The 26,738-nt window shown below is 39.6% G+C and overlaps 1 protein-coding gene across 1 annotated transcript in view; it reads right to left on the bottom strand.

The window, feature by feature from the left end:
- Positions 1 to 24,757, bottom strand: part of TMEM47 (transmembrane protein 47) — a 29,343-nt gene extending 4,586 nt beyond the window's left edge. Inside the window, exons 1-2 of the mRNA XM_043895460.1 lie at positions 23,991 to 24,757; positions 8,749 to 8,889 (exon numbers count right to left, since the gene is read on the bottom strand). Coding sequence (XP_043751395.1) covers positions 8,749 to 8,889; positions 23,991 to 24,216 — 367 coding nt within the window. The 5' untranslated portion in view covers positions 24,217 to 24,757. The remainder of the gene's footprint in view (positions 1 to 8,748; positions 8,890 to 23,990) is intronic.
- Positions 24,758 to 26,738: the final 1,981 nt, after the last annotated feature.

Here is a 26,738-nt window from a genome sequence, read left to right as displayed (position 1 = left end):
GGATGCAACAGAAACCATGTGGCCCACAAAGCTAGAAGTATTTATTGTCTGGCCCTATATAAAAAAAGTTTGCCCACCCCTAATATATAACATAAATTCTGGGTTAAAATGATTCTTATTTAACTCATCTTCAAAATACCATAAATTCCAAAAATGCAACAACAAAAATGTGAATAATGTGTACGAGGCAAGAATAAACTTTGAAAAAGTAAAAAATGATACAGTTTATTACATTTTTTAAAAAAGAGCAGCAGGATGGATAGTGTGTTTAATTAAACTGGAATTTCATGCTTTAAAATCTACTCTCATCTATTCTCAGTACCTGTAAAATATCATTATTACCAATATGATTAATGTTCCTAGAAAGTCTACGTAACAGTCATCTGTCTCTGGCATAAAACTGATGAAATACAGAAAACTCATGAGGGCATGATTCCTCAAAATCATTACTTTCGATAAGGCTCAGACTTGGAGTGGCGTGACCTTTCTGAAACCAGATAGAAGAATTCCAAACATTTTTGCTATGTAGCTCAACACTCCTCTGGGCCAGCACTGGCCTACCATACTTCCACATTACTACTGAAGTGTTGTCTGCTATTTAGTCAGTAAGTTGTGTCCGACTCTTTTGCAACCCCATGGGCTGGAGCCCGCCAGGCTCTCCTGTCCATGAGATTTTCCAGGCAAGAATACTGGAGCTGGTTGCCATTTCCTTCCTTCTTGTGTTCTTCTTTCTTGTATTATCACATCTCTTAGCAACAGCTGCCATATTTTGTATTTCTTTACTAATAATGGACTGCCTAACCATGAGCATAGCAATTTGTGTTACCAATGCCTTAAACTGCATCACTTTAGAAACATGCAAGTATTTGTTGAATGAGTAAATATACTAAATTTACTACATATTTAATATTTAATTTGATCCTGACCTAGGGATTGAACCTGTGTCTCCTGCTTAGCAGGCAGATTCTTTACCACTGAGCCACCTGGGAAGTTCTTACTACTGAGAGTAGATAGATAAATAGGTCCATATAAAAGGAGAATCTCTCAACATTCAAAATAGAAATCGCACTTTGTTTATAGTTTAAAAATCTCAGAAAAAGTTTTAAGTCATTGTTAGAACAGCTAACAGCATATTATATAATCTACACTTCTATTTCCAGCCAGTAAGTGCTAAATGTGTATTAATTTAAAAACATTCAGCTAGGTCTGTGCCTTTGTGAGGAAAAGGGTGCTTTCATGTTTCAATTGTCTTAAAATTAACAAGAAGTCAATTAGTATCAACTGTGAAATACAGAAAAAAATATTTCAAAATTATTAAGTTGAAAAGAAAAAAAACAGCACTTTTCTCCTTTGGTTTCTATACTCTGGTCACCAATCAAATCATGACTGATCCTGCCAGGATATGATTGAAATATGAATGTGCATTAGGAATAGTAAAATTCATTTACTCATTCAACAAATATTCAAATGTTTCTAAAGTGATGCAGTTTAAGGCACTGGTAACACAAGTTGCTACCCTCATGGTTAGGCAGTCCATTATTAGTAAAGAAATACAAATATGGCAGGTGTTGCTAAGAGACGTGATGATACAAGAAAGCAAGAACCCAACAGAGAGAGCTGCAGGCTGCTCTTTTAGGTGAGACCTGAAGAAGGTCCCTCTGGGGAGGAGTCATAAGAACACAGACCTGAATGAAGTGACGGGTGTGGGTCAATACGGTAGGAGGTGAGTGATCCTGGGGAGAGGGCACAGGCAGATAACAAATGAAGGAGCACATTATGGATAGTGGAATATCAGTAAGGATGCTCAGATATAGTATAGCAGTACAGAGGGCAAGGAAGGGAACAGCGTGAGATGAGATGGAAAAGACAGCCAGGAGACCATTCAGGAGTGGTCTTGTGAACCATGGTCAGGGGTCTGGATTTTGTTCTAAATGTGATGAGCAGCTCCAAGAGGAGTGTGGGCAGAGAAGTAATAACTGATCTGAATTATGTTTTCAAAGGATTATACTGCTTCTTTGTCAATCGGTCAGTCCCTGGAGTGAGGTGTTTACCTAGCCTGCTTTTAATATTCATTTCAATGTGTTTTATTTAGCAAATATTTGGCCTCCATGGTATAATACAAAGATATGGTTTCCTCTAATGGGAAAAATAGAAATACAACTCCATTAGGCTTCACTGGCCTCTTCCACTCTTCTGAGCAGCTTTCTTAGAGACAGAATTTTATTGTGTTGTTTGCCAGATGAAAATGACCCTAAAATGCTTTATGCTTCTTAATTATTTTTATTCTCTTTGGAATCACCAAGAAAAATGTGTGTAATGCAAAATTGAGAAAAAAATATAAGCCTGCATTTGTAAACGATTTTCTTCATTTAATACAATATACAGATGCAGGTTAAAATGTCTCCTTGCCTTTTGGTGAGCTGCAAACAAATCTCGAGTCCAGAACTCAAGAAAATAACCACCATACTCTACCACCAACCAATGAAACATAACAGATGCTGGTTGTGTGGTATTTTCTATGCTCTATCTCAGAGGCATAAAGTAAAGTTGTGTAGCATTTTAGAATTTGAAGGCAATTTGAGGTTCATTTTATCCCCTCACCCTACTTTTTGGAAAAGCAGCAACAAAACTACCAGCCATGAAATTGTGCAGACAGAAACAAGACAAGAACTCAGAGGTTCTTATGTTATTTCTAGTTTTCTTTAAGGGGATATTTTTCAATGTTTTCAATACTGAAATATTCAAAACACTCAATATTGAAAGTCAATATTCTCTAACATGGGGATATTTCAATATTTCAACAAATATTTATTGGATGCCCACTGTATTCTAGGTGAAAGGGATAAGATAGATAAGACACGACCCTTGTCCTTTGATATTTCACACCCTATCGTGGACACAGACACACAGATACAAACAAATGCGTTCAACAGTAGTAGTAGAGGCATGCTCACTTATAATCCATTCTATAATCCATTCATCACATTTATTGAGCTCTAATGATACTCCAAGTACCACTTCTGCCTGGAGAAAGAAGGGAGGACTTCAGAGACGAAGTACTATTTGAACTTGTTCTTGAAGAGAAAGATGAAAAGACCTCTAGGAAGAAAAGGCAGCTTGCATAAAGCTTAGATATAAGACAGTGTGCCTATAGAAAACTCACATGGATAGAATGAAGGGTACAGTCACACAGAGATGTTTGGTTTAGACTATAAAAGGTTTACTGTGTCATAAAAATAATAAGACTGGTTTCTATAGGGAGACATCTCAGAGGTTATTTGAACTATAGATGCTGTTGGTACCCTATCCATACACTCTCATTCTCATCATTCCGGTACATGTCAGCCTGACTTCCAACTGTCAGCACCTACACTTCTTTGCCCGACTTGTCCCCTGGCCACTAAAGCTACTTTGTCTGACTGTGGGGCAGACACAGTGTTCTGGGAAATTAACACTACTGCTGCCCCATCATCATCATCAACACCCCTTACCAATGACTATCAAAATTTGGTTTATGAATACTCCAATTCCCTAGTCCTTCCAGTGAGATAACTCTGAAGGGCATGTTCTACACAGGTTTCCAAAATTTTTCCGGGAAGATGAAGCTCCAGGTGCTTACAGTGGCAACTGGTTTGATAATGTACTGTTTATCGGCTGCCTCCTCTTCCCTGTCTCATTCTTCATATCTGCTCCTTTACCTCCCAGATTAAGTACTTGCACTTGATTCGTGCCTTAGATTCTGCCTATGGGGAAACCAAAAGAGCAAATGATAAGACCAGATTTGTATTTCAGAACTATACCTCATGTGTTTGTGTGCAAGACAGACGAAATGGGGAGGAAACTGGAGAAGAACAGGTCCCTAGGAGGTGAGTCTGGGCATGGATACCTGTGCAAAGTGATGATTAAGTAATGTCAGTGGAAAAGGTCAGCAAAAGAAAGACTATAAAAGAAAAACTGAGTAACTGGATTCTAGGAAAGGGAAAGGAAGGACTCACATACACAGTTTTAAGTAAACAGAAAAAGAAAACAAATTACGGGGAGATTCAAATTTGGGAACTGAGACGTTCCACTTGAGGAAGAGATATCCTCTCAACTACGGCAGTAATGGTGGTGTATAAAGAAAAGCTACAGATTTAGAAGATAATTTAAACGCAGAACTGATTGGACTATCCAGCCAAGTCTTCTATCAAATTTACATAAGGGAAACAATCATTTGGAAAAGAAAAAGCATTTACACAGGAAAGGTTAACATGAAGCTATCAATTTCCTTCCCTTTTAATTTAATCTGTTACTACTTCAGGGTAAGCAGTATATATGAAATGAATTATTGGTGGTGATACTGTAAATTGTTCTAACCAAAGGGTAGTTTGATATGGATAAAGATCTGTGAATGGAAGAACTCCTTTTTAGTTTGAAATATAAGCTGGACACCGATTTGTCTGTCAAAATCTAGACTTGAGATACCTCCAGCCATCTCACTGCTCCTGATAGGATAGCGTGAAGGGCTGCAAAACACAAGCCTTTAGTCAGAGATGGAAAGCAGGTGCAGATCCCCCAAAAAAATACCCCCATCCTGCATAAACAATCATTTACAGGAGGCTTTCTGCAGCAAAACCAGAAAGGAAACATCTTAACAATACAATGAGTGGGGATTCTGTTATTTAAAATCTGGATTATGAACAACTCACAATTTTCTGCAACTTATCTTTAAGACAAGTTTTCTTTAAGGCCATGGTGGAGGGGGGGAAGGAAAGACTCATCCTAACTCCTAGTGGGGCAGGGCCTAAAAAGATTCACAAAACCAGGCAATAAAAAAGGGGCCAGAAAAAGGCAACCCTTCTAATTTCACTAGGTTTTTAGTGAGAACTAGATGTCAGGGATCAGAATCTCATCATGCATTATCTGTCACTGTCAATTACACAAAAAATAAACATCCTGCAAGTCAACTGTACAGGACACGTGCACAGTCTCATGATGTACCAGGGTTCAGTCATGCTGGACTGATTAGTCTGTGATCTTTAGCACACTCTGAGTTGCTGCGGTCCTTCAGGTGTTGCTCCCAAGAAGATGGAGTAACTCGAGTTATAAGATGGACTCCAACTACAGTACACAGTTGACAGCTGAATTGAAAAATTCAAGGCTGATTCAGCTCTTGTTTTTCTATGTGTTACACATACCCCAAAACAGATGACTTGTGAAACTTCACTTGGGCTCTCAAGTCAGAGTGACACCCTGAATTGAAACCCTGGCTCTGTGACTTACTAGTTGGACATCTCCAGAGAGTTACTTAACCCTTCTGATCCTACTTCTTCACTGATAATATGGAGAAAATAAACACCTAATCTTAAGACTGTTATAGCACAGACAGGAATGTGCCATGGGTCTAGCAGTATGACACAAGGCAGGTGCCCAGTTAATTATCATTATCAACATTATTATTACAAATAATATATTTTTCTGAACTCTAAATTTGTAGGACCAAAAAGTGGAAGTGCTGTAGAACACAGATGTTTTAGATGGGCTGCAGCAACGGCTAGCTCTTAGCTCTTCTAGCCATTATTCAAGCAGGTACAAGCCCACCCTAAACCAAGGACCTCAGAGAAAAAGAGAGGATGAAAGCCTTTACAATTTGTTTGCCTGTGTTTATAAGACTTAATCACCAGCTTTTAGTAAAATCCTTTAAGAGTATATTATCTAAGGCCAGGATAGTGTAGTTGCATGCTATAGGCACCCACCAGATATTTGTCAAATAAATGAATGAAAAATGAATATATGAAAAATAATTTCCAAACTATTACTTTTCTGAGCTGTCTTGGTCTTAAATTTGTGGTCACAGGAAACTTGCTGTTTCATAAATTCCCAAGAGAGCAATGGATTAAGAAACAGTGATTTATAGTTAGCTAGTTGTTTTCATGCCTGTCTTTTCCTATCAGATTATAAGCCACACACCCCAATCGTCTTTCCATCATTTATTCAACTATTTACTGAGTGCCCCAGAGTACCAGGCACTGCATGTGGTACTGAATTAATGATACAGTTCTGTGTAGAGATGTTTCCAAGTGGTAGTGCTATGTCTGTTTTGACTTTATGTACTGCATGTCTTAGCAGAAGCAAAAAAGAAAAAAAAAGAATTACTTCTTTGTTGAGGTAAATATCATTTCCTATGTGTGTGAATACCAAGATAAGGCTTAATATTATTTGCAGAAGAAAACATTGTGAGAAAAGCAGAGAAACACAAACCATTTTCAAGCAGACCATAATGAGTAAAAAGGGAAAATAGCCCCAGATACACATTTACAAAGAATCACTAAACTCGTGGGACAAGCCAACCACTAGAGTTAAGTATGTTTCATAAGAAGCAAGCAAGATAAACAACTGTGATTTTAGCTAGCATTGTTTCAAACAGGCAGATTTTCCAACTTTGTTAATCTTAACACCCAAATCATAAATGCATTATTATGTGTATTAAATATCTTTTCCAGAAAAGACAGGCAACTCTTACAGCTTTTGCAGATGGGAGAGAGAAACCTTTCCATGACATGTTTCAAATAACCAGTAAGTTTTACTTTGCTTATATGCAAAGTGAACACTAAACTAATGGGTATTTCAAAGAAAGCTTCTATAAGCACAGTCTCAAAGGAGAATGAGTAAAATTAAATTTCAGCACATGTACATTTTCAAAATGTAGCAGTACAATGATCATTTTAGGTCTCAGCAGGTAGAATAACATATGAATACTGGTGTAGGACTTTGTCTTAATATTTTATAATTTACTAATATTTGTGGCAGTGAGAGCTAAAGCAAAAACTTTTTGACCAAATCCATTCCCTTTAACTTATATTCATTTACAATGTTTTCTGCTACAACCAGTACTTTCACATTTTCATAAATTTTGCTATATGTGGAAAAAAATATAGAACTTCTGAGAAAAAAACTGGAATTTCTAGTTATTTCTGTAAGGATGTTTATAATAGGTACATTAAACAACAGACTTCTTTATAGTTTCTGCATATGCCATTATGGGGTAAGTTAAAGGCTAAGGGGATGGTAACTAAGTAGCACAATAATACTGGATATTTACAAGAGAATGTCTACCATTCCTCTAAAATCTTCATAAATTAGAAATATATGAGTATTTTAAAAATCGTTCAAAACATAATTCATTTTAAAGAATCATATCATTTCAGAACAATCAAATAATTCTATTATGATCGACTCTCTAATCACTATGTTAATAAATCCTAGCTGCAAAGATAAACTTATACTACAATCAAAAGATCTACTTTAAAAAAAAAAAAGATCTACTTTATTTCATTCTAATAATAAGAAAAGAGTCTTGGTAAATCCACGAACTGAGAAATAAAGTGGAGAAGAGTGGTAGAATCCTAGGGAGAATCTTCATGGTGTTCACAATAGAGCACTTTATTACACATGAGATCAACAAAATAACGATACTGTGGTATCTGCCTAAGAATTCAAAATATTTTTTGTAATAGTGTTTTCTACTCTATTAGACAGTATCTGCCAAGCTGTTCAGCCAGTTTTATGGGTGTCACAGTACAATGAACAGTCCATAACAGGCACCAAATGAAGAGTGAATGAATGAATGAGGGATTCAGTAGTGAATGAACCACCAATTTAAGATTCAGCAGCCTCCTAACCCCAGGTCCACCAGTAACTACTATATGATTTTGAGCAAGTCACTTAAGAGATTTTAACTAGATCTTTTTCTACATTCTTTCAGTCCTGTGGAGGTTTGTTTTTATGACCTTGGCATTTTGACAAGTCCTCATGGGTGTAAGAAGATGAACACAAACAGCAGGGGGCAGCAGAACACTACTGAGTTTATACTTCTAGATCCAATGACCCTTCAAATCCTGAGAAATTTCAGCTATCCCCATCTTTAAACAGCTTTAAAAAATCCATCTAACAGGCTAGATGGTTCTGTCAGTGTCTTCATTATTGAGAGTCACAGAGGCTTATTTTGCAGTCTTCAAATCAGATATGACTGACAGGGTAAATTGAAGGTACCACAAGAATATTTCAGCTGGAGTCATTTTTAAGAATATTTAAGAAGATTCTTATAAATGAAAATTAAACCCATATCAAATAATGTGCTGGGCTTTTAGCCTTATAAGCCCCTTTTCTAAACAGCCCCCTGACTTTTAGTAAAACTTTCATTTTACCTGGGTTGATCCAAGCTGTGCTTCATAGAAAGATGGTTGCTAAATGAATATGCCATTGACCTCACACAACTGAATTGCCTGACGGTTCATGTTATATATCATGATTTTTCAGTATAACTGTGTTTATTTCAGAACAGATGTATACCTTTAAGGGGACACATATTGGATTTCTCTTTTGCAGCTTTATGTCAGGAAAAAAAATAACACTGCCTTAAGATCATCAATGGGGGCAGTAAAAGGAAGAAAAAACTATTAGATGTGAAGAAAGACTATTGGTAAATACACCTGCTGCAATTCCTAAGGTAAGAGCCCTAGCAAGAGACACTATTTATTCATGTTTTAGTTAGATTTTTAGAAATTGCCACTGTGTTAGGTGAAATGCTTTAGTACACTGAAAACTGATACTATGATAAGCTTTAGCCAATTTACCCTAAAATATAACAAATGCCTCTCAACCGGTAGATAAATATAGCAACCACATATTGCTTCTTCATGAGAGGGGAGGGTGGTAGAAAGGTTCATGAAACTTTAATACTGGTTTGAAAGTAATGAATATATTTACCTGCTGCAAAAAGCATGACAGCAACAGGTCTATAGAAGCGCCTTCGAGATCCCACGCAGATGGAAATCAAACCCACCAGGAAGGCAATGAGAATGATGGCAGCACCACCCAAGAGTAAAGCCAGAGTAGCAATCTGCCAGTCTGCAAAGAAAAAAAGAAAAGCATTGCTTTTTTAAAGCAGTAAACTATGCTCAGCAGCAGTCACCTTGCTACAGCTAAATAGATGTGATTTGACTGCATACTAAACATCCTCTGGGATTTGAAATGTTTTGCAACAAATATTACTATAAATGTCCTTATTCAGAAGTCTCCTATGTTAAGCAAAGCAGTTTTTAGACCATGGGTTTGCCATGATTTTCTTCCAAGGATTCTATTAAGCATTCAGACTAAATTGGATGCCCCTTCTCCAACCTATTTTCGTTATTATTAAATTTTCTATTGAGCTATAACGTGCACAAATCATTAAGTACAGAAAGTAGGGAACTTGATGAATTTTATGTCTACACTCATGTAAACACCATCCAGATTAAGATATAAAACATTTCTATCATCCAGAAGGTTCTTTTGTGCCCCTCCACAGTCAATAATCACCCTCCCACCTGGGCGACAAACCAACATTATCTGTGTATTCAATTTGATTGTTCTTAAACTGTATGTAAATACTGTCAACTCTTTTATGTCTAGCTTTTAACTCTGTGATATTTATTTTGGGTCTGGCTTTTATGTCTCTGATTCTCATCCACGTTGTTGCAGTGGTTGTAGTACTTTTTTTTTGCTGTTCTTTTAGAAATCCTTCTTTTGCACTAAACCCCCAACTCCCAACTTTTTATTTGCCTTTCTCTCCTCCCTCATGAAAACAACTCCCCCAGCAAATTAGCATCAGGAAGATTTGTTGTTTGTTTTTTCCTCCTCTCTTTCCTTTCATTCTAACCTTACTGTTATATTTACCACCATAGGGATGGTTTCTGAAAATAAGTATTCCCAAGGTGGCAGAATGGACTCTAAATGGCTCCTTTCTTCATTCACACATATTAACAGTAAGCATATACTGACCACTTACTACATGCACGCCTCTGTACACAGATACTTAAAGAGTCTACCATGCCCTGAATGAAACATAAACCTCGCTGAAATGTATTTGTCACTTCTTAGAGATTTAGAACGAGTATGACAGAAAACTGGCCCATTTTCCATTTTGTAAGGGCAGAATGTTCTCTAAGAAGTAGAGTGAATATACAAAAGCACCACTCAGCTTAGGAAGCATCATAGAAAATAATACAGTGAACACTCTTCTGTGGGATTTGTTTGGAAGTTCCTCTTCTGACTCTCACCTTAATGTATGTGCAAGAAAGAAAAATAGACTTTAATCCATGGTTAAATTGCAATACAGTCAATGTAAAGTCAAGAACTCATGATATTTTGATGCTGCACTTTGAAATTATCCCTCCAGAAAGCTTACAAAGTGCAACCTTTGCCATTGCAGGATAAGGGGCAAGTAGAGAAACCTACAATGCCCTAAGATTTACTTCTTTTATTTACACTTACATAACCCTGCCTCAAGCATCCTCTTCCATATCCTCTCCTCCTAATAAATTCTGGATATATAGCTGGCACTGAACTAGAACTTGCACAGCGTTCAAGAAACAAACAAACAAGGGGAAAACAGAACAAATCCACACTCCTTAAAATATAAAGACGAATCACCAGAAAGTGGAGAGCATTTTTTATGCCATCTATTTGTAACAAAGCAATATAACTTCAAACAAAAGTTTATCTGGCTTTCAATTCAAGTTTAAAAGGATAGCCATACTACGGTGTTTTTTTTTTGTTGCTGTTGTTCCATAAAAGCATCATGTAGCTTTGAATAAAAAAAAAAATAATAGTTCTTACATTTGGAAGTCTCTAAATTTCTTTCAAAAAGTTTATTCATAGCATTATTTTATTGTACTTTAACATAACAGAATTCCTTCTGAAAAGTTGAAAGTTGAAATTTCTGAATAATAAATCAAATTTTCATGATTATCCAAGGGTTTGAGGTACAAAGAAAATAATAACATCAATCTACCCAGACATCAATCAAATCCCTGGGGACTTTAAGAGCCAATGCTGAACATTTTGTTGCTGGAATATTATTTTCATAAAATGATTATTGCTTTTAGTAACTGTCTCCAATTTATTTTAAATAAATAAGAATTTTGAAAGTATCAATTTTGTTTAAATCAAGATACAATTAAATATTTACTCACTTTAAAAATATCTTAACAATATAAGCACAACAGACTGCCTTTTTCTGATAAGCTCTTTCAAATAGCCCCAAAGGCATAAATTGCCATACATTTGACTACTTCTAATTTTCAATCCAAAATAAAAGAGGAATTTTGATCACTTTTCTCTACTTTAAATATCCTTAAATAGTTAAAATATGTTATTTATTTGCATTTTGTAAAAAAACAAGACTAAGGAAAAAAACTGGCAAACTTTCCCCTATAAAGGGCCAGATATTAAATATTTTCGGCTTTGCAGGTCATGGCCTCTGTTCTAACTACTCAACTCTACCATGCTGTGTGAAAACAGCTCAAGACTGTATGTAAATAAATGAGCATGGCTGTGCCAAGAAAGCTCTATCTACAAAAACAAGTGGGAGGCTGGTTCTGACCCTCAGACTAGAGTTTACTGACCTCTGGTCTATGCCTGTGTATCATTTTAAAATGCTAAACTTTCTTCTAGGGCTCTCAAACATAATAATTTCAAAATGAAGTCAATCTGATAAATAGACTAGTACAGGAGTACGAAGTGGTGCTTATCCAGCATAGCAACAGATTCCTGCAAAAAAATCCTAGTCTCATATAATGTTCAATTTCCTTAACACAGTAATACTTTATTTCATATGGAAAGCCAATAAAATGCAATAGAAGCTATAAGGAGAATAAGAAGTATTAAAAAGGACTAGAACCTAATTAGGAAGAGAACCTCTTACAGCACAGGAAATAGTTTTAAAAAGCAGATGAATACAACCAGTTCTGATTTTCTTCTGTATGTCCTATATTCACTCCAAGTATTGAGGTTGTAGCTAATGAGAAAGTCACTTCAGACATAGTGAAAAAAGAGCACCATTCACCAGCATCTCCACTGTTGTGATACTGCTACCCTTCCCTTTGGGCCACAACCATAGTTAGGCCTGCTCAGGCAGAAAAGTCATTTTTATTTTCCGAGAGAGACTAGAATTGGGCCACACATGTCTGCCACTGTCCTGGCCAGAAGCTGAGGCTGAGACTGAAGCATTGAGGCTGTATCCCTGGTGGACGGTGCCAAGTTTGGGGATTGTTGTCATTATAACCATTCGGAATGAATCACTCAGGCAGGTTGCCCAGGACCAAAGCTTTAACTCACTGACCAGCTGAGTATCAATCAATAGGTTGAAAAAGTGGTTTGATATGGCCACCATAGGTAAGAAGGCTCAGGGCAGTTTTCAAGGTCTAGCACTAGCGTCGCTTTCAGTAAATAGCAACAGAATCCACTGTCCAAATAATTAGGACCTGCCTCATAGATAAAGTCAGGGACTATGTAGATTGGTCTGATACCATTTTCCTCTTTCTTACTGAACAATAACTAGGAAATGGGGAATAAAGCAAATCAAAAATACTTCTACAGATAACTACTAACGGCCATTGATTAATAGGTTGGGATTCCTGTTTACAAAGATATATATTTACTTACCTAGCAAATGTAGACTTAATAAGAATATATACATATAAAATGTTTTGTTATATGTTATAGGACTTGGGCAATTTTACATTAATAGCATAATAAATGACCAAAAATCTCTATGCGAATTGCTTTTTCCATTAGGTTTGCACACTACAAATACTTGCTATCCCACATTCAGTATCTGCAAAAAAAAACTAAAATATCGTAAAATTCTCAATTTTCAGCTCCATTTCTTCAAAAAAAATCATCTATTTTAAGTTCTCATAATTGGTTAATTTCTGTATCAATCTTAGTTCCCCAATTTTATAGCCCCCACAGTATTTAATCAGATGAAGTGTTAAGAGTCCTTAGAGATTTATTACTCTGCATTAGTTTTATACATTTCTATAAATGATAAACTGACACTGTAGTGGAGCAGTGAATATAAACCAGCTCTGCAGAACATCAGTGGCCATAGTACTGTTTCACAAACTGCAGTGCTCTGTACAATTAAAACTGGTCACTGTTCAATGTCAGGCCAGCTGATTTGAAATCGGAGTCTGGTTTCTAAGACCTGAGAGAACAAGTGATCATCGGTTTTGAGGAAATAATGTACAGCCTTGGTCCATAAACTGGTAGATCTCAAACCGGCTGGAAGGGATGCTTTGGAAATGGAAATACAACCTGAAATGAGGCTGCCATTTCAGGTTGAACTTCCACCTAAGAGTGTTTTGGCAAAACTGACACTCTGGAGGCATTGGCACTGAACCTACAAAAGTCAAGGCTTAAGATAAGTATGCACTTCCCTGGGAGAGCTTTCTCTAACAGGAAAAAAAAAAAAAGGAAAAGGAAAAAATAATAAATAAATATACACACACAATGCTGTAATTTCCCTTGTAGTAAGAGAATAAAAATTGGGCGGTCCTTATATCATAACATCAAGTCCAACATTAATATGCAACTCAGGAATTAAATTCAAATCCTCTTTCAAGGTATTTTTATTAGCTGGTGCCAGAGCCTCCAATGTCTATAAATGCTTTAGTATTCTGCAGAATTGTGCTGCCTTACTTAACAGTCTAATACATGAGACTGGCCTGAAATTGCTACTGCATTATGAAAATTCTATGGGCCACATTACAGCTGCCAAATTGGAGACTTCACATTCCCTTGGGGAATTCATGGTCAAAATTTACTTCCGATTTTCGGGAAAGGCAAAATCTAAATGAGGATATGTTTTCCACACTTCTTTGAGCCAAGGTCAGTGTACCACACCAGTGCCTAAAACTTTCCTCCACCTGTCTCATTTCAAAACCCTTACCTCATCAAACACTGGCTAATTCATTTAATTCTGTAGGTATTGTTTACACACTAAGATGAGTTCTACATATGTAAATCCCTGAGTACACAATTGTCACTTCTTTAGCAAATTAGATATAATTAAAAAGTAATGAAGAAACAGATTTTTACCCTTATAAATTCAACTCCCACAGCTGGACTGGGTAGTACTTCCCCAAGTGTATTCTGATGTTTTAATGCACGATTCTCACTATTTCTATAATTCTCATCGCAAAGTAAAATACTGACTTTAATAACTTTTATAATTATATTCAAACTTGCCAGACAGGCACTTATATATTTATCTTTGAATTCTGCAAAAGAATATTAACCAAAATGGTATCTACAACTGCAATAAAAACCATTGTCTTCAGCCTAGAAGAGAATTCTCTCCTATGATCTTGACACTGCTTCACAAGTCATCCAGAAGTTCTCCCTGAAGTTTAGTTTGCATTTGGCAGATGAAGTGGAAAACCAGAACCACTATTGAGGGACTTTAAACTTTGTTTTCTTGGCTAAGTTGTATCCTGACCTAAATCCGTCAGCATTGCATTAATTTTCCACTGTTCCATGAGATACAGACACAAACAAAGGCAGCAAAAGAAGAGTCTGGATTCTAACTTCAAAAATTAAAATGACCATCTCTTTTCTCAAGCAACTAATATCAAAACTAACATTCTTCACGTGCAAACAAATATTTACGGCCAATAACTATGTGTCTTTCATAAAATGACAGAGTTTAGACACTGTGTGCAGAGGGTTGCAGAATGTTAAGTGGAATGTCAGAAAGAAGCACCGACTTTAAAACTCATGTTAATCAAGTTGGCAACAATACGATTTAAGTCTTACTCTTTAGGCCCATTTATGGATTAGAAAAAATGGGTCAAAAGTACAGTACCAACCTGATTTTAAACACATAAATGACCCCAAGTAACCATCAAAATATATAATACAACAATTCTAATGACCAAAGTACAGGTCAATTTTACTAACATTTTGGTGGTAATTCTGGTGGTCTAAGAGTGTCAAACAGGCTATCAATTTTCAATCTGTGACAGTTACATTCAAGACTTTTGAGTTGTTTTGTGTTGATGCTTGGTGAACACACATTCTTTTTTCTTCATAAAGGGGCACTTCAGCTGCGTCACAGAATTTGGCGGAAATATGATTTATCATCTAAATACCGGAACATATGGTGTTTCTTCCCCCAAATAAAACCATTGTATACAGTGCTTAGCAAAAGCCCTACTATTAGAGTATGTTTCAGTATTTAGACAAAAAAGAAAGACACCGTTACTGCTAATGAGTGCTGTTTCTTACCAAGTATTATATCAAAAAGCTTACATCTGCATTCGATGGTAACTAATATTAACTAGTGGGTTCTGGTATTTCTCAACAGTAATTACTAATCATAACATATAAACTTGTGATGTGTTTGTTACATCAAAGATCGTTTCTTCTCCATTCTTTGGAAAAAAGCTAAGAAAGTTACAATTTGAATAACTTGGTCATTTGGAAAAACAAGAAAATCCATGCCAAGACTAGGAGTTGGTGACATGCCTCTAAGCAACTAAAAAGCTTTTGTGATGGGTTTAGCGTAGCTAATAATAATCAAAGAGCAGATGGAAGTCAGCCAGCCAGTCACCCACGATCAGTATTAAGACACCCCTAGTAAATATGGAGGAACAAGTTTGGCAAGCTAGTGCTCCCACCAGTTTCCTGTTAACAAGCTTCTTTAGATGAGGGCCCTTCTTTGTCCCCCTGAAAAAGGTGAATTTACATTTTCTCCTTTATACTACTTCGTACATTTATATTATTTCATTAACTTGTTTAAAAGAAGCCGTTTGTTTCATTAATCACCTTGCTCTCACCACCAGAAAGACTGGCTGACTTTGTACCAGGACAAAGCCCACTCCCTGCTAGGAAATCAGTGAATCTGTTTCAAGGAAGTTAACTCCTTGGATACATAAGAGGAGATAGGAAAGACCCTCCCTGGACATTTCTCTCTTTAAGTCACCTCTTAGTGCTAGGAATAGACTCCAGGTTGCATTCACAAAGTGCTATGCATGACAATGAACATTTGGTTTAAGGACCATAAAACATGACAGAAAAATCCTTCGATGGAAATATGAGTTCTTTCGTGGGTGTGCTTTTTCATGTATAGAGACTATTTGACTTGGGGTCCTAACTTCTATTTTGTATCATCGTTTTGCCTAACATATATTTTATAAAGATAGAATCAAGATATGTGACATTATCTTGAAAATATGGCTCATTAAACTATCATTTTAAATCTCACAACGGTTAATAAGCTGTTAGAGACAAAATAATCTAGATTTTTTTCCCTGTTTTCTGGGAACCATGGATGCTTCATTTTTGTTGGGGTTATTGTTTTATTAATGAGAGTCTTTGGTGCCAAAAGCAACACTACAATAGAACAGAAAATTGATGGTCTACTAATGTCTCAAAAATCCCAAACAAATATAGCAGCAAAAAAAGGGTAAAGAAGGTGTCCTTGTCTAATTTTCAAGGGAGATGATCCAATACTTTGAAAAGACTGTTAAGATTTAACTGTCCATGACCTTTGACACGTGAGGATGAAATTCTGCTTAAGGAAAAATCTGTCACTTGATAAATAAGTGTATCTTTTAAAAAACAAAACTAGAATGCAGTAATAAGTTGATCTAGTAAAATTTATTTGCATATAGTCAATTTAAGAAACTTGCATGGCTGGCTTCCAAAGGCTTTTGGAAGTGGTTTTCAACTTAAAATTAAGCAGTTGTTTTAAAGTAGACGATCGTGGAGAAATTTAAAGAAAAAGAATTTTTTGTTGATTTTTAAGGACTAGCCACAGCAACTGTAAAATTTGATGTTACTAAACATCTAAGACCTAACGGACTTAACATATATGAGTTTATTTGAAAACTCTTTATATTCTATAGGAAAATGAAATCTTGGATGATAAATAATCTTCTAAAAAGTAGATACCTATTTCACAGTAGTCCTTAACTTCTTCCTCCAAAGCTCCATACATGATGTGCTGTGTGTGCTAAGTCGATTCAGTCATGTTCGACCCTTTGCGACCCCATGGTCTGTAGCCCCCCAGGCTCCTCTGTCCATGGGATTCTCCAGGCAAGAATACTGGACTGGGTTGTCATTTCCACCTCCAGCGGATCTTCCTGACCCAGGGATCAAACCCGCATCTCTTATGTCTCCTGCGTTGGCAGAAGGGTTCTTTATCACTGCCACCACCTGGGAAGCCCTTCCATACACGACAGTAGTCAACAATCCTTCACACACCTAGAGATAGCTATCCTCAACATCACTGGAAATTCTAAAAACCCATCCTGCAAAAATACTCCGGCTAACTACAATCTCTCTATTCAGTCTTTAATATTTTGTCTCACCTCATTTTTCCAATCTATGCAATAAATTCAATTGGGCAAGATTATTTTAAAAGATCTTTTCTAGTCCAAATGTGCTATGATTCTGTGATTCAACATATGGGCAATTATCAGAAGAATCATGTTACTAAAATAGTAAAAAAAACAAGCAAACAAAAAGCCTCTGCAACTCTCATACCTTTCTAGCACTATAAAATTTAACTACTGTCTCGAATTTTTAACTTTTCAGCATTGTAGTGTTCATGAACAAACCATTTCATCAGACTCATACAAAACTTTCTAAAATGGCAAAAATTTTATCATGCAACATAAAGTATCACATTAAGAAGCCAGATGGGGGCTTCCCAGGTGGCTCAGTGGTAAAGAATTAACCTGCAATGCAGGAGACGGGAGTTTGATCCCTGGGTGGGGACGATCCACTGGAGAAGGGAATGGCAACCCATTCCAGTTTTCTTGCCTAGAGAATTCTGTGGACAGAGGAGCCTGGTGGGCTACAGTCCACGGTGTCACAAAGAATCGGACACAACTGACCATGCACACATGCATCCTCAATCAGTTTGATCCTTTTGAGACTATAAACCAAAAGTGACTTAAGGTGTTTATATATAGACAGAGAAAAGCATTGTCTGTTTGTAGGCAGGTTAGGATCTTGAGTTCATTACCTTCCAAAATCAGAGTGATCCCATACAAGTGACTAATCATTAAAGCCATGTGTTGGTTGAGGGCAGCTTTCACCCCAGCCAAACATTATTTATATAATTGATTCAAAGTTCTCAAAGAAAGGAGCTATGTAGTTGTCTTTGTTCTTCAGAGGCAATAAACAAAGAAGGCAGATTTGTAGTTAGACTCTAGTGTCAGCCTAGCAAACGTGGCCCAAGAGCATTTCCTCTCCTACATGCTTTTCTACAATGTGACCTTGCCACTGCTCCATCAAGAAATAGAACCCAGTTCTCTTCCCTGGAATCTGGGCTGTACATATGACTCCTGTGAATTCCCAGGCTGGTTCTGACAGGAGACTGGTTCTTTTCCAACACTTGTTCTCAGGAAAACGACTCATCCTGTAAGAAGTCAACTATCCCAAGACCACCATGCTAGACAGGCCAGTCCCAACGGAGTCCAGCCTCCCAGCCATTCCCACCAATGTGTCAAACGTCGTGAAACTATTTGGAAGAGGATCCTGCAGTTTTGCATGTTCTAGTTTCCAGCCACTCAAATCACCCTGGCCCCCAGCTCCAGACATCCAAGAGTGGAGACCAGCCATCCTCATCACACCCTATCTTAATTCCTGACCCACCAAAGTCATGGACGTTATAAAATAAATGTTATCTGACACCACCAACTTTGGAGGTGGTTTGTTTTCCAGCTTTAATAACTGGAACACTCTTGGAAAAAAACTGTCTCTACCACTGATTGAGGACTTGGTAAATGTACAAAAATGCCTGGAAACTTCTATGGACGGAGGAGCCTGGTAGGCTACAGTCTGTGGGGTCACAAAGAGTCGGACACGATTGAGCCTTTTCACTTTCACAATAATATATGGGGTAGCATTACCTACATTTCAAATTTATTCAACACTGGGAATAAGTGAGATGTCTAGCCTGGAATAGTACTGAATAAAAGGTAGATAGTAGGTAATCATTTTGTGATTAGGATCAACCAAGAGCACTGTTAAATGCTGGGTGAAGTGAAAGTGCTCAGTCGTGTCTGACTCTTTTCGACCCCATGGACTGTAGCCTACCAGGCTCCTCCCTCCATGGGATTCTCCAGGCAAGAATACTGGAGTGGGTTGCCATTTCCTTCTCCAGGGGATCTTCCCGATCAGGGGTTGAACCCAGGTCTCCTGCATTGCAGGCAGACGCTTTAACTTCTGAGCCACCAGGAAGCCAGCCTTCCATTGCAGGAAGACTAAATGCTGGGTACTACCTTTCAAAATTTAAATTTGAGATGCACAACATACTTAATCATCCGGTGCAGAAAAAAAAAGTTTACCATCTAAGGAAGAAAAAGTCCTCAATTAATGAAAAAGAATATATCATTTTGGGTTTGCTTCTCTGAATATATGATAAGGAAGAAATGCAATCCTAATGAGCGGGTATCTATTATGTTTAATCTTCATGGCAAACCATGTGAAGATGTTAAGTTTTATGAGGTCATATGACTGGGAAGTGGCCAAGTTCAGGGCAGTTTGAATCCAAAGCCTCCCTCATGTATTCTTCACAAAACTACTCTGCCCTCTTTCAGGATTATGCTATAATTTAGGATAGTTCATACAAATGTTGCTGTGATATTCAGGTTATGTAATCCAGGGACTTATTTGGGAACAGTAGTCCACAGGGTCTCAGAGAGTCGGACATGACCTAGCAACTGAACACCACCACCAAGGCCACTTGGTGAAATGGCGGTGTACTGCTAGACATACTGTGAAAAGGACTGCTTTTGTGGCTGATGTTTAATCACTAAGTTGTGTCCGACTCTTTGTGACCCCATGGACTACAGTCCGCCAGGGTTCCCTGGCTTACTCACTATTAAACTTGAAAGTGATTCTTCAAATTTCTTCCTGACAGCAGGCAAAATCTATTGCTTGAAATATGCTTTTGTTTGTTTTGGTTTGGTTTTGAAATGTTTTATGAAAGGCCAGGCTTCTCACATACTCATCAAATCCCTTAGCTGACAAAGATTGATCTAAATGGCCCCCTGGGGATTACAATCATTCTATGATTGTGAGCAAAAGAGGAATTATATCTGCCCACAAATTAAAATGTCCTTTGTAAAAGTCAGTCTGGGGAACTTCAGAATCTTAGGAGACCTTAAAAGAAAATCACCAGGAGGATCTTGAAATGTTATACTTTGTTTTCTCTGGATTATTAAACAAGAAAGTTTCAGTGCTAAGTGCTGCTCTTTGAACAATTTTCCATCAGTCTATGCTGTATAGGTTAAATAAAATTCTTTTGTTCTAGTTCTTTTTTAGGAAGCCAGAATAGAGTGTAACTATCGTGACCTTCCCGGCTTGCTGAGCTATTTGTAAACATGCGTCAATATCAACTCATTTCAAGCAACAAGCTGAACCTTCCCTGGAGTAAATCATATTGTGAAGTTTTCCAAGGAAATTCAGTTTCCCAATTAAGGTATGGATTTAAAATATGCATACATGATACACATGTGAACTCAGAATCACTGTACCTCAAGTTTTCTAAGATTTGCAGGTGTTTAGACAGGTTTTCTTATAATGCCTTTTAAAGTGGATTTTTATATCAGTTTTTAAAAAATGAGCTACATACAAAGCACTCTCAAAAGAACCCCTGTCAACTGAAAATAATAATATTCACCTGTTATTAGCATACAGTGCACTGCCATTTCAAAACTGCCAGTGACTCATGTTACAAATACAGCTATTTTTAGGACAGTGCACGGATGATGTTAACAATATTGTATGAAAAAGGCACTAACTGTCTGATCAAGTATTTTGTGGATAGAAAGATAGATAATTGCCACTTGTTATATTCCAAAATTACTCTCAGTAAATTGTGTTCATTTGGCCATCTGCACATACTTGCATTTTGCTTAGTCAATAAGTAACACAGACATCAAAAAAGCAATCTAATTTATATGAAATAGCTATGTATTTATAAATTTTATAGAAGAAACATAAAATCACCCGAAGAGGTTATACAGTATGTTTGAAGTTTAGGGTATCAGCATTCTGTATACACTGAGTAATTTTACTTGCACTAAGGATTTCTCTTGTAATTGCTATGGCTGTGAAACTCTAAAAATTATATTCTAGAAAAAAAGTTATCGAAACTAAAAGTGACTAAGCAAATGTCTAAAACATTACTATCATTTAAAATAAATATTTAAGATGTATTAAAAGATTGCCAAAATCAGAAGTGGGGAAAACCATCGTTAGAAATTCTGTGGCCGACAGCCATGTGAGGACTACCTATTCTAAACTTCCTAACAAGCATACTTTATCTTTTTTCTTTTCGTGTTTTCACTGTGAATGCCAGTCTATTAGCCATTTTCTCATTGGTCTTTTTGGGAAATTTATAGCTTAAAGATGAATGCCTGGGCAGGCCCCCATAAACAGAATTGGGACACCAGAGAAAAGCATTACGGTTGACCGACACCCACTGGTTCATACTAGAAGTGCTGACGCAACCTTCAATACACCAGGACAAAAAAGGCATGGTTCTGCTTTTGCTTAAAACCATAAAACAGGTTATCAGCAGTAAACGACGCATATTTGGTACCAAAATTAAAAACGCACCTGTAAAAATAAGGGCTGAGAGGAAAGTTTGTGTAAAAACTGGGCCTAAGCAGGACATACTGTCATCAGTAGAAACATTCCTGAAATTTCCCTTCTGTATTTACAAGCTTGCCTCTTCACGGCAGTTTTAATTCTAATTAAGACAAAGGTTTTTAATTAAGCCCTGAAGATGCTGCTAAAGGGCCTTCAGTAAAACTGTCCTTGGTGGTTCCTCCTGAGGTAATTCATTTCGAGACACAATGAAGTGGATCTCTTAAAATCTTCAGAGAAGACAGTGCCCTCCCTGCTTTCTGCTATTCAACACAGCAAACAGACTGAGAAAAGCTGCCTGCCCTTTGGAACGGGCAAGAAAAGAACTGCTCGTTTCACTTCCAGCTTCCCCCCTTGTTTCAGAATACTGGTGAACAGAAGCTTCAAGTCCACCAAACACTCTAAGAAAACAGACTTTGTCAAGTGGGGAGATGGAGCAATTTTCCAGAATGTGTTTCCTCTCCTCCTGCACCCTCCCCACCCACCACCATGGGGAGGAAAACCGAACTGCTACTACAGAAAGCAAGTCAAGAACTTGTTCCAGATAGCCTCCAACCAAACCCTCTCCACCACCCCCGTTCGCTTCTGAGGTATCCTTTTTTCTCTAGGATGAAAACTATTTTCAGGAACGAAAAAAGAAATAAATGCTGGAGTTTCTGCAAGAGGATAGAATAACGGGCTCAGAGGGAAAAATATAAAAAACTGTACCAGTCTCTGATTTTTACCTTGCAGAGTCCTATTATCACCATATTTGCATTAAGCTTGTGTCTCCCTATTTCCTAGCTTAGAGAGGAAAAAACAGAGATAAATGGGTATGGAGCAATTAAGGACATTAGCAAACACTGCAGACGCTCAACAAACTCGAGCTGTCTTCTCCCCATTCCCCACATTTCTGGTCGAGAGAAAAGGATATGGGCCTGAAAAGAAAATGAGAGTTGAAGCTCGTTTCTCTAACCTATCTGAAAAGTCTTTATGCAATCAGGGGGCTATTATTTCAGGAGACAGTGAGAAAGGGGCAAAAGATTCACGTTGCTAAGGAGACGTGCTGAAGCTGGCATTCCTACATAAATTTCCATTTCTACTGGAGTAGAAAAAGAAAAGATATTCTCTCCAAAGTTTATTTGGATCTCCTGGTTACTGAAGAAAGGCATTTTACCGATTTATTTTATCTTTAGTTGTAAACAACCAACCCTGAAAGAATTAAAAGACCTAAATGTTGACCTCCCGCTGCCAACCAGTCCCCTCCACAGTGAATTAAGCAACAAAGACAAAATCCTTCAATGGAAATTTTGAGGTAATATCAAAGAAAAAAGCCTTTTGTAAACACCATCAAATTCATGGAAGAAACTAAAGCAAGTGAACTAATTTCCCTTATAACAAGAAAAGAAAGACGAAAGTAAATCTGATTTTTGTGGCTTTTTTCCCTATTTTAACTTGCCTAGAACTTGACACATTTTCAGTAAAGCTTTATAAAGAGTCCCCGAGAAGACATGAAACTGTCACGAAGGAATTTAATGAGTTTCTCAGGGGTGCACGTGTAGCTGTGTAAAATCACAGCCAGGTCCTCTTTCATTCCCCTTTCTCTGCACTGACACCAGCAGCTGAAGAATCAAGATTAGCAAGGAAGAGCGGTTTGCAGGAGGCAATCCGAAGTTTGGCAGATTTCTGCTAAGGGCGTAACTGGAGTGCAGAGGAAGGCAACCGGGGCTCAAGGCAGTAAAGCAGCAAAGCCGCCCCCTCCCCCGGGGACTACCTTCTCCTTTCTCCACCCCATCCCTTTGCAGCTTCCACAAGTGAATAATGCCTGAATAATCCACAACTTTCCAGGCATCTTGTGAGTCCCTCACGCAGAAGAGAAAGATCTGGAGGACAGAGAAGGCATTTGGAGTGGGAAAGACGGAAGAGCAACTCTTAACCAAGGACCGTGTCACCAAAAAAGGAAAGGAAATTAAAGCCTGTCCGTCTCCCAACTTTCCACATCCCTCAAAAATTTAAGGAACTAAAATCCAAACCGAAACTCATCGGGGACAAGCCAGATAAAGTGGAGGACAACAGACAGAAACGCGGGCACCAAGAGGTAAACTCAGGCAAATTTCTCCTAGAGAGAGGAAAGTGGGGAAGGCAGAGAGCCCACAGCATCCCGGTGGAGTTGGGGCGCTTTCGCTTTTTTTTTTTTTTTAAACGGGGGTGTGGAAGGCGTTGCATTTTCAACACAACCACACGGTTCTCGCCTTAAATGCTAACAACTACCCAGAATGGCATACGTGTTACTCCAGAGCCCGAGGAATGGCCACGGAGAAGAGGGCGTGGGGCATCGCACTGGGTTCGGCGACCCGGACTGGGGAGAGGGGAGGGGTGGGGATCGGGGAGGTGGCTGGAGCCCGAGGATCCGCGAAGGGCCAGCATGAAGGGGGCGGACGAGGGTCGGGGGACACAGAACGGGGGGTGGGAGGGAGAGGAGGTAGCCGTCCAGGCAGCGGGGCGCGGGGCGGTCCGAGGCGGGAGACAGGGGTCCTCACCGCTGCTGAGTGTGGACTCGCAGTGCCAGATGTCCAAGCTGGCGGGCTTCCGGCAGGACTCCCACAGGGACAGGTAGTACTGGTGGTCGGCCGTGACCCAGGCCGGGCTCAGCACGGCCCCCAGATCCAGACACAGCGCCAGGAAGATGCACACCAGCCCGACCAGCTTCAGCGGGGTCAACACCGACACGCGCACCTCCTCCATGCCGCTGCCCGCCGAAGCCATGCCCCGGGCGCCGCAGCCGGCCCGCCCCGCGGGAGACGAGGACGCCAGGCGGGTCCGGAGAGCCGGGAGCCTGACCTCCCACGGAGGGAAGCAGCCGAGCCGCCGCGCGCGCGCGCGCGGGGACTCGCTCCCTCGGAGCTCCGCGCGCTTTCCGCCGCGCCGCGAAGGTGGGTCTGCGGGGCGGGCGGCCGGGGAGCGGGTCGTAGGCAGCCGCAGCGATGCCGATCCCGCCGCGGACCCTCGCAGCCGGCCCCGCGCCGCGTTCTGCCCGCGTCCGCTCCGCCCCGGCGCTGCCCGGCTCGTTCGCTCCGCCCCGGCCCCTCCCCGGCTGCGGGAGGCGGCGCCGAGCGGGGAGGGGCAGCGGTCAGCACCCAGGCGGCGTCAGGCTCCGGCTCCGGCTCCGGCTCCCCGCGCGAGGCTCGCGTCCGCCCCGCCCGTGCCCGGTGAGCGTGGAGCGGATCCCCTCTCTCTCGGCCCCGCGTGCGCGGCGCGCGCTCAGCGAGTCCTCCGTCCTCGACCGCTGCGCGCCCAGAGCCCAGCGCGATCCCTCCGCCCCCGAACCGCTGCGCCGGGCGATTCCTCGAAGCAGTGGGGCCCCCGGCCCCGCCCCTGGCCGCGCTGGCTCCGGGGTCGCCTGCTTCCCGCCCCCGCCCCCGCCCGTCACGTGGGCTTCCTTTTCTTAGGGAGCTGGGGTGGGTCCTTTTCTAGAAGGCGTCAGCTGTAGATTCCTGGGTTTCCTGGGATGTGGCCACTGGATCCTAGGGAGGTTCTCTCAGTGATGTAACACGCCCCCTCCCGCCCCGCCAATTTCTCATCCCGGGGATTTGGAACACAGAGAAAAGTAACAAAAGTACTCTCTTTTCAAACTCAGGATGGACCTAGTCTTGGAGTAAGTCATCTCCCCCCCATCCCCCAGTTGTCCCTATTTCCTAACTTTCCCCGCCAGCTTACCGGCGCTTCTATTCTCTGAGCTCGCCTATTTTCGCGCCCCCTAGGAAGGGCGCTTGCTCAGGGAACGAACGCAGGAGCTAAAATGGGAAGGAGAGCTTCCATAAAATGTGATGTAAACCTTACTTGCTCACCGGCTGCTGTGTTCTTCGCGCGTTGTCTAAAACCTTTATTCATTGGGCTTTACATTATGCCAAGTCGGATCTGAATCTGTAAATGGCATTAACATTTTCCTGTGCCCGGAAGACCTGGCCCAGGGCCTGGCATAGGAAAAGTGGGATATTTTAAAGTAAACAATCTATCCGCGCTTACTGTGTGCTTGGGGCTAAGGATTCAATCCGATTCGACTGGATTTTTAAGGAGACGCTTTCTGTTTTTAAGGAGACGCCCCCACCCCCCCGAGGAATAGACTCACCTTGAAATTGAATTTGCAATTCTGTGATTGGTTCAGCTTGTAATGGTAGGTTATCTGTCTCTTTTTATCTCTTTAACTACTTTCCCTTTTTCCTATAAAAGAAACAATTTATTGAATAGTTCGTTGGGGTAGGGATGTTCCCGGATTTTTCACTATCTGGGAAAGTTGGGGAGAAACCCAAAAATACTGGTTTAGAAAGGAAGACTGGATATACGGAGTGAGGTAAGTCAGAGAAACGCCAATACAGTATGTTAACGCATATAGATGGAATTTAGAAAGACAAAGAGCGAAAGAGACACAGATGTAAAGAACAGACTTTTGAACTATGTGGGAGAAGGCAAGGGTGGGATGATTTGAGAGAATGGCATTGAAAGATGCATATTACCATTTGTGAAATAGATGACCAGTGCAAGTTCCCTGCTTCAAGCAAGGCACTCAAAGCCAGTGCTCTGGGACAACCCAGGGGGATGGGGAGGGGAGGGAGGTGAGGGGGGTTTCAGGATGGAGGGACACAAGGACACACGTGGCTGATTCATGTCAGTGTATGGCAAAAACCACCACAATACTGTAAAGTAATTAGCCTCCAATTAAAATCAATAAATTTTTGTTTTAATTAGGAAGAATGGAAAAATGGAAAAAATGCTTTCTCTCTTTTAATGAAACATCATCCTTTCCCACTGCAGGAGTTACTTTTTATAGGTAACTGGGTTTTTGTTGTTTGCTGCTTTTGTTTTATTGATTTATTTATTGGCCACACTGGGAGGCATATGGTCTCTTAGTTCCCTGACCAGGGGTTAAACCCATGTACCCTGTAATGGAAACTCGGGAGTCTTAACTGCTGGATCACCAGGGAAACCAGGCAAGCCCTGACAGTTTCTTTTCTTTTAATCACATTTTTCCATAGAGCTGACTACATTTTGACTGAAGCAACAATTTGAATGTAAGAAACAGTTGAGTTAGTATCGAATGGCTTGAGAATAAGAACCAATCCAATGTGAAATAAAAATCCATGGTTTTCTTATATTTGGAAATTAGAGAACTGGCAACTTCCCCCTACCTTTCCATCATGATATTTACTGCCCTTAACGAACAGTGCTAGAGCGCTCTGAACCCCTTAACTTCTAACTTCCAACAGGCTTTTTGGCCTCGTAGCTTTCCA

Source organism: Cervus elaphus, chromosome X, assembly GCF_910594005.1.
Source record: "Cervus elaphus chromosome X, mCerEla1.1, whole genome shotgun sequence".
Lineage (NCBI taxonomy): Eukaryota > Metazoa > Chordata > Mammalia > Artiodactyla > Cervidae > Cervus > Cervus elaphus.
The sequence above is the reverse complement of the archived record's forward strand: the minus strand, read 5'-3'. Positions and strand labels throughout refer to the sequence as shown.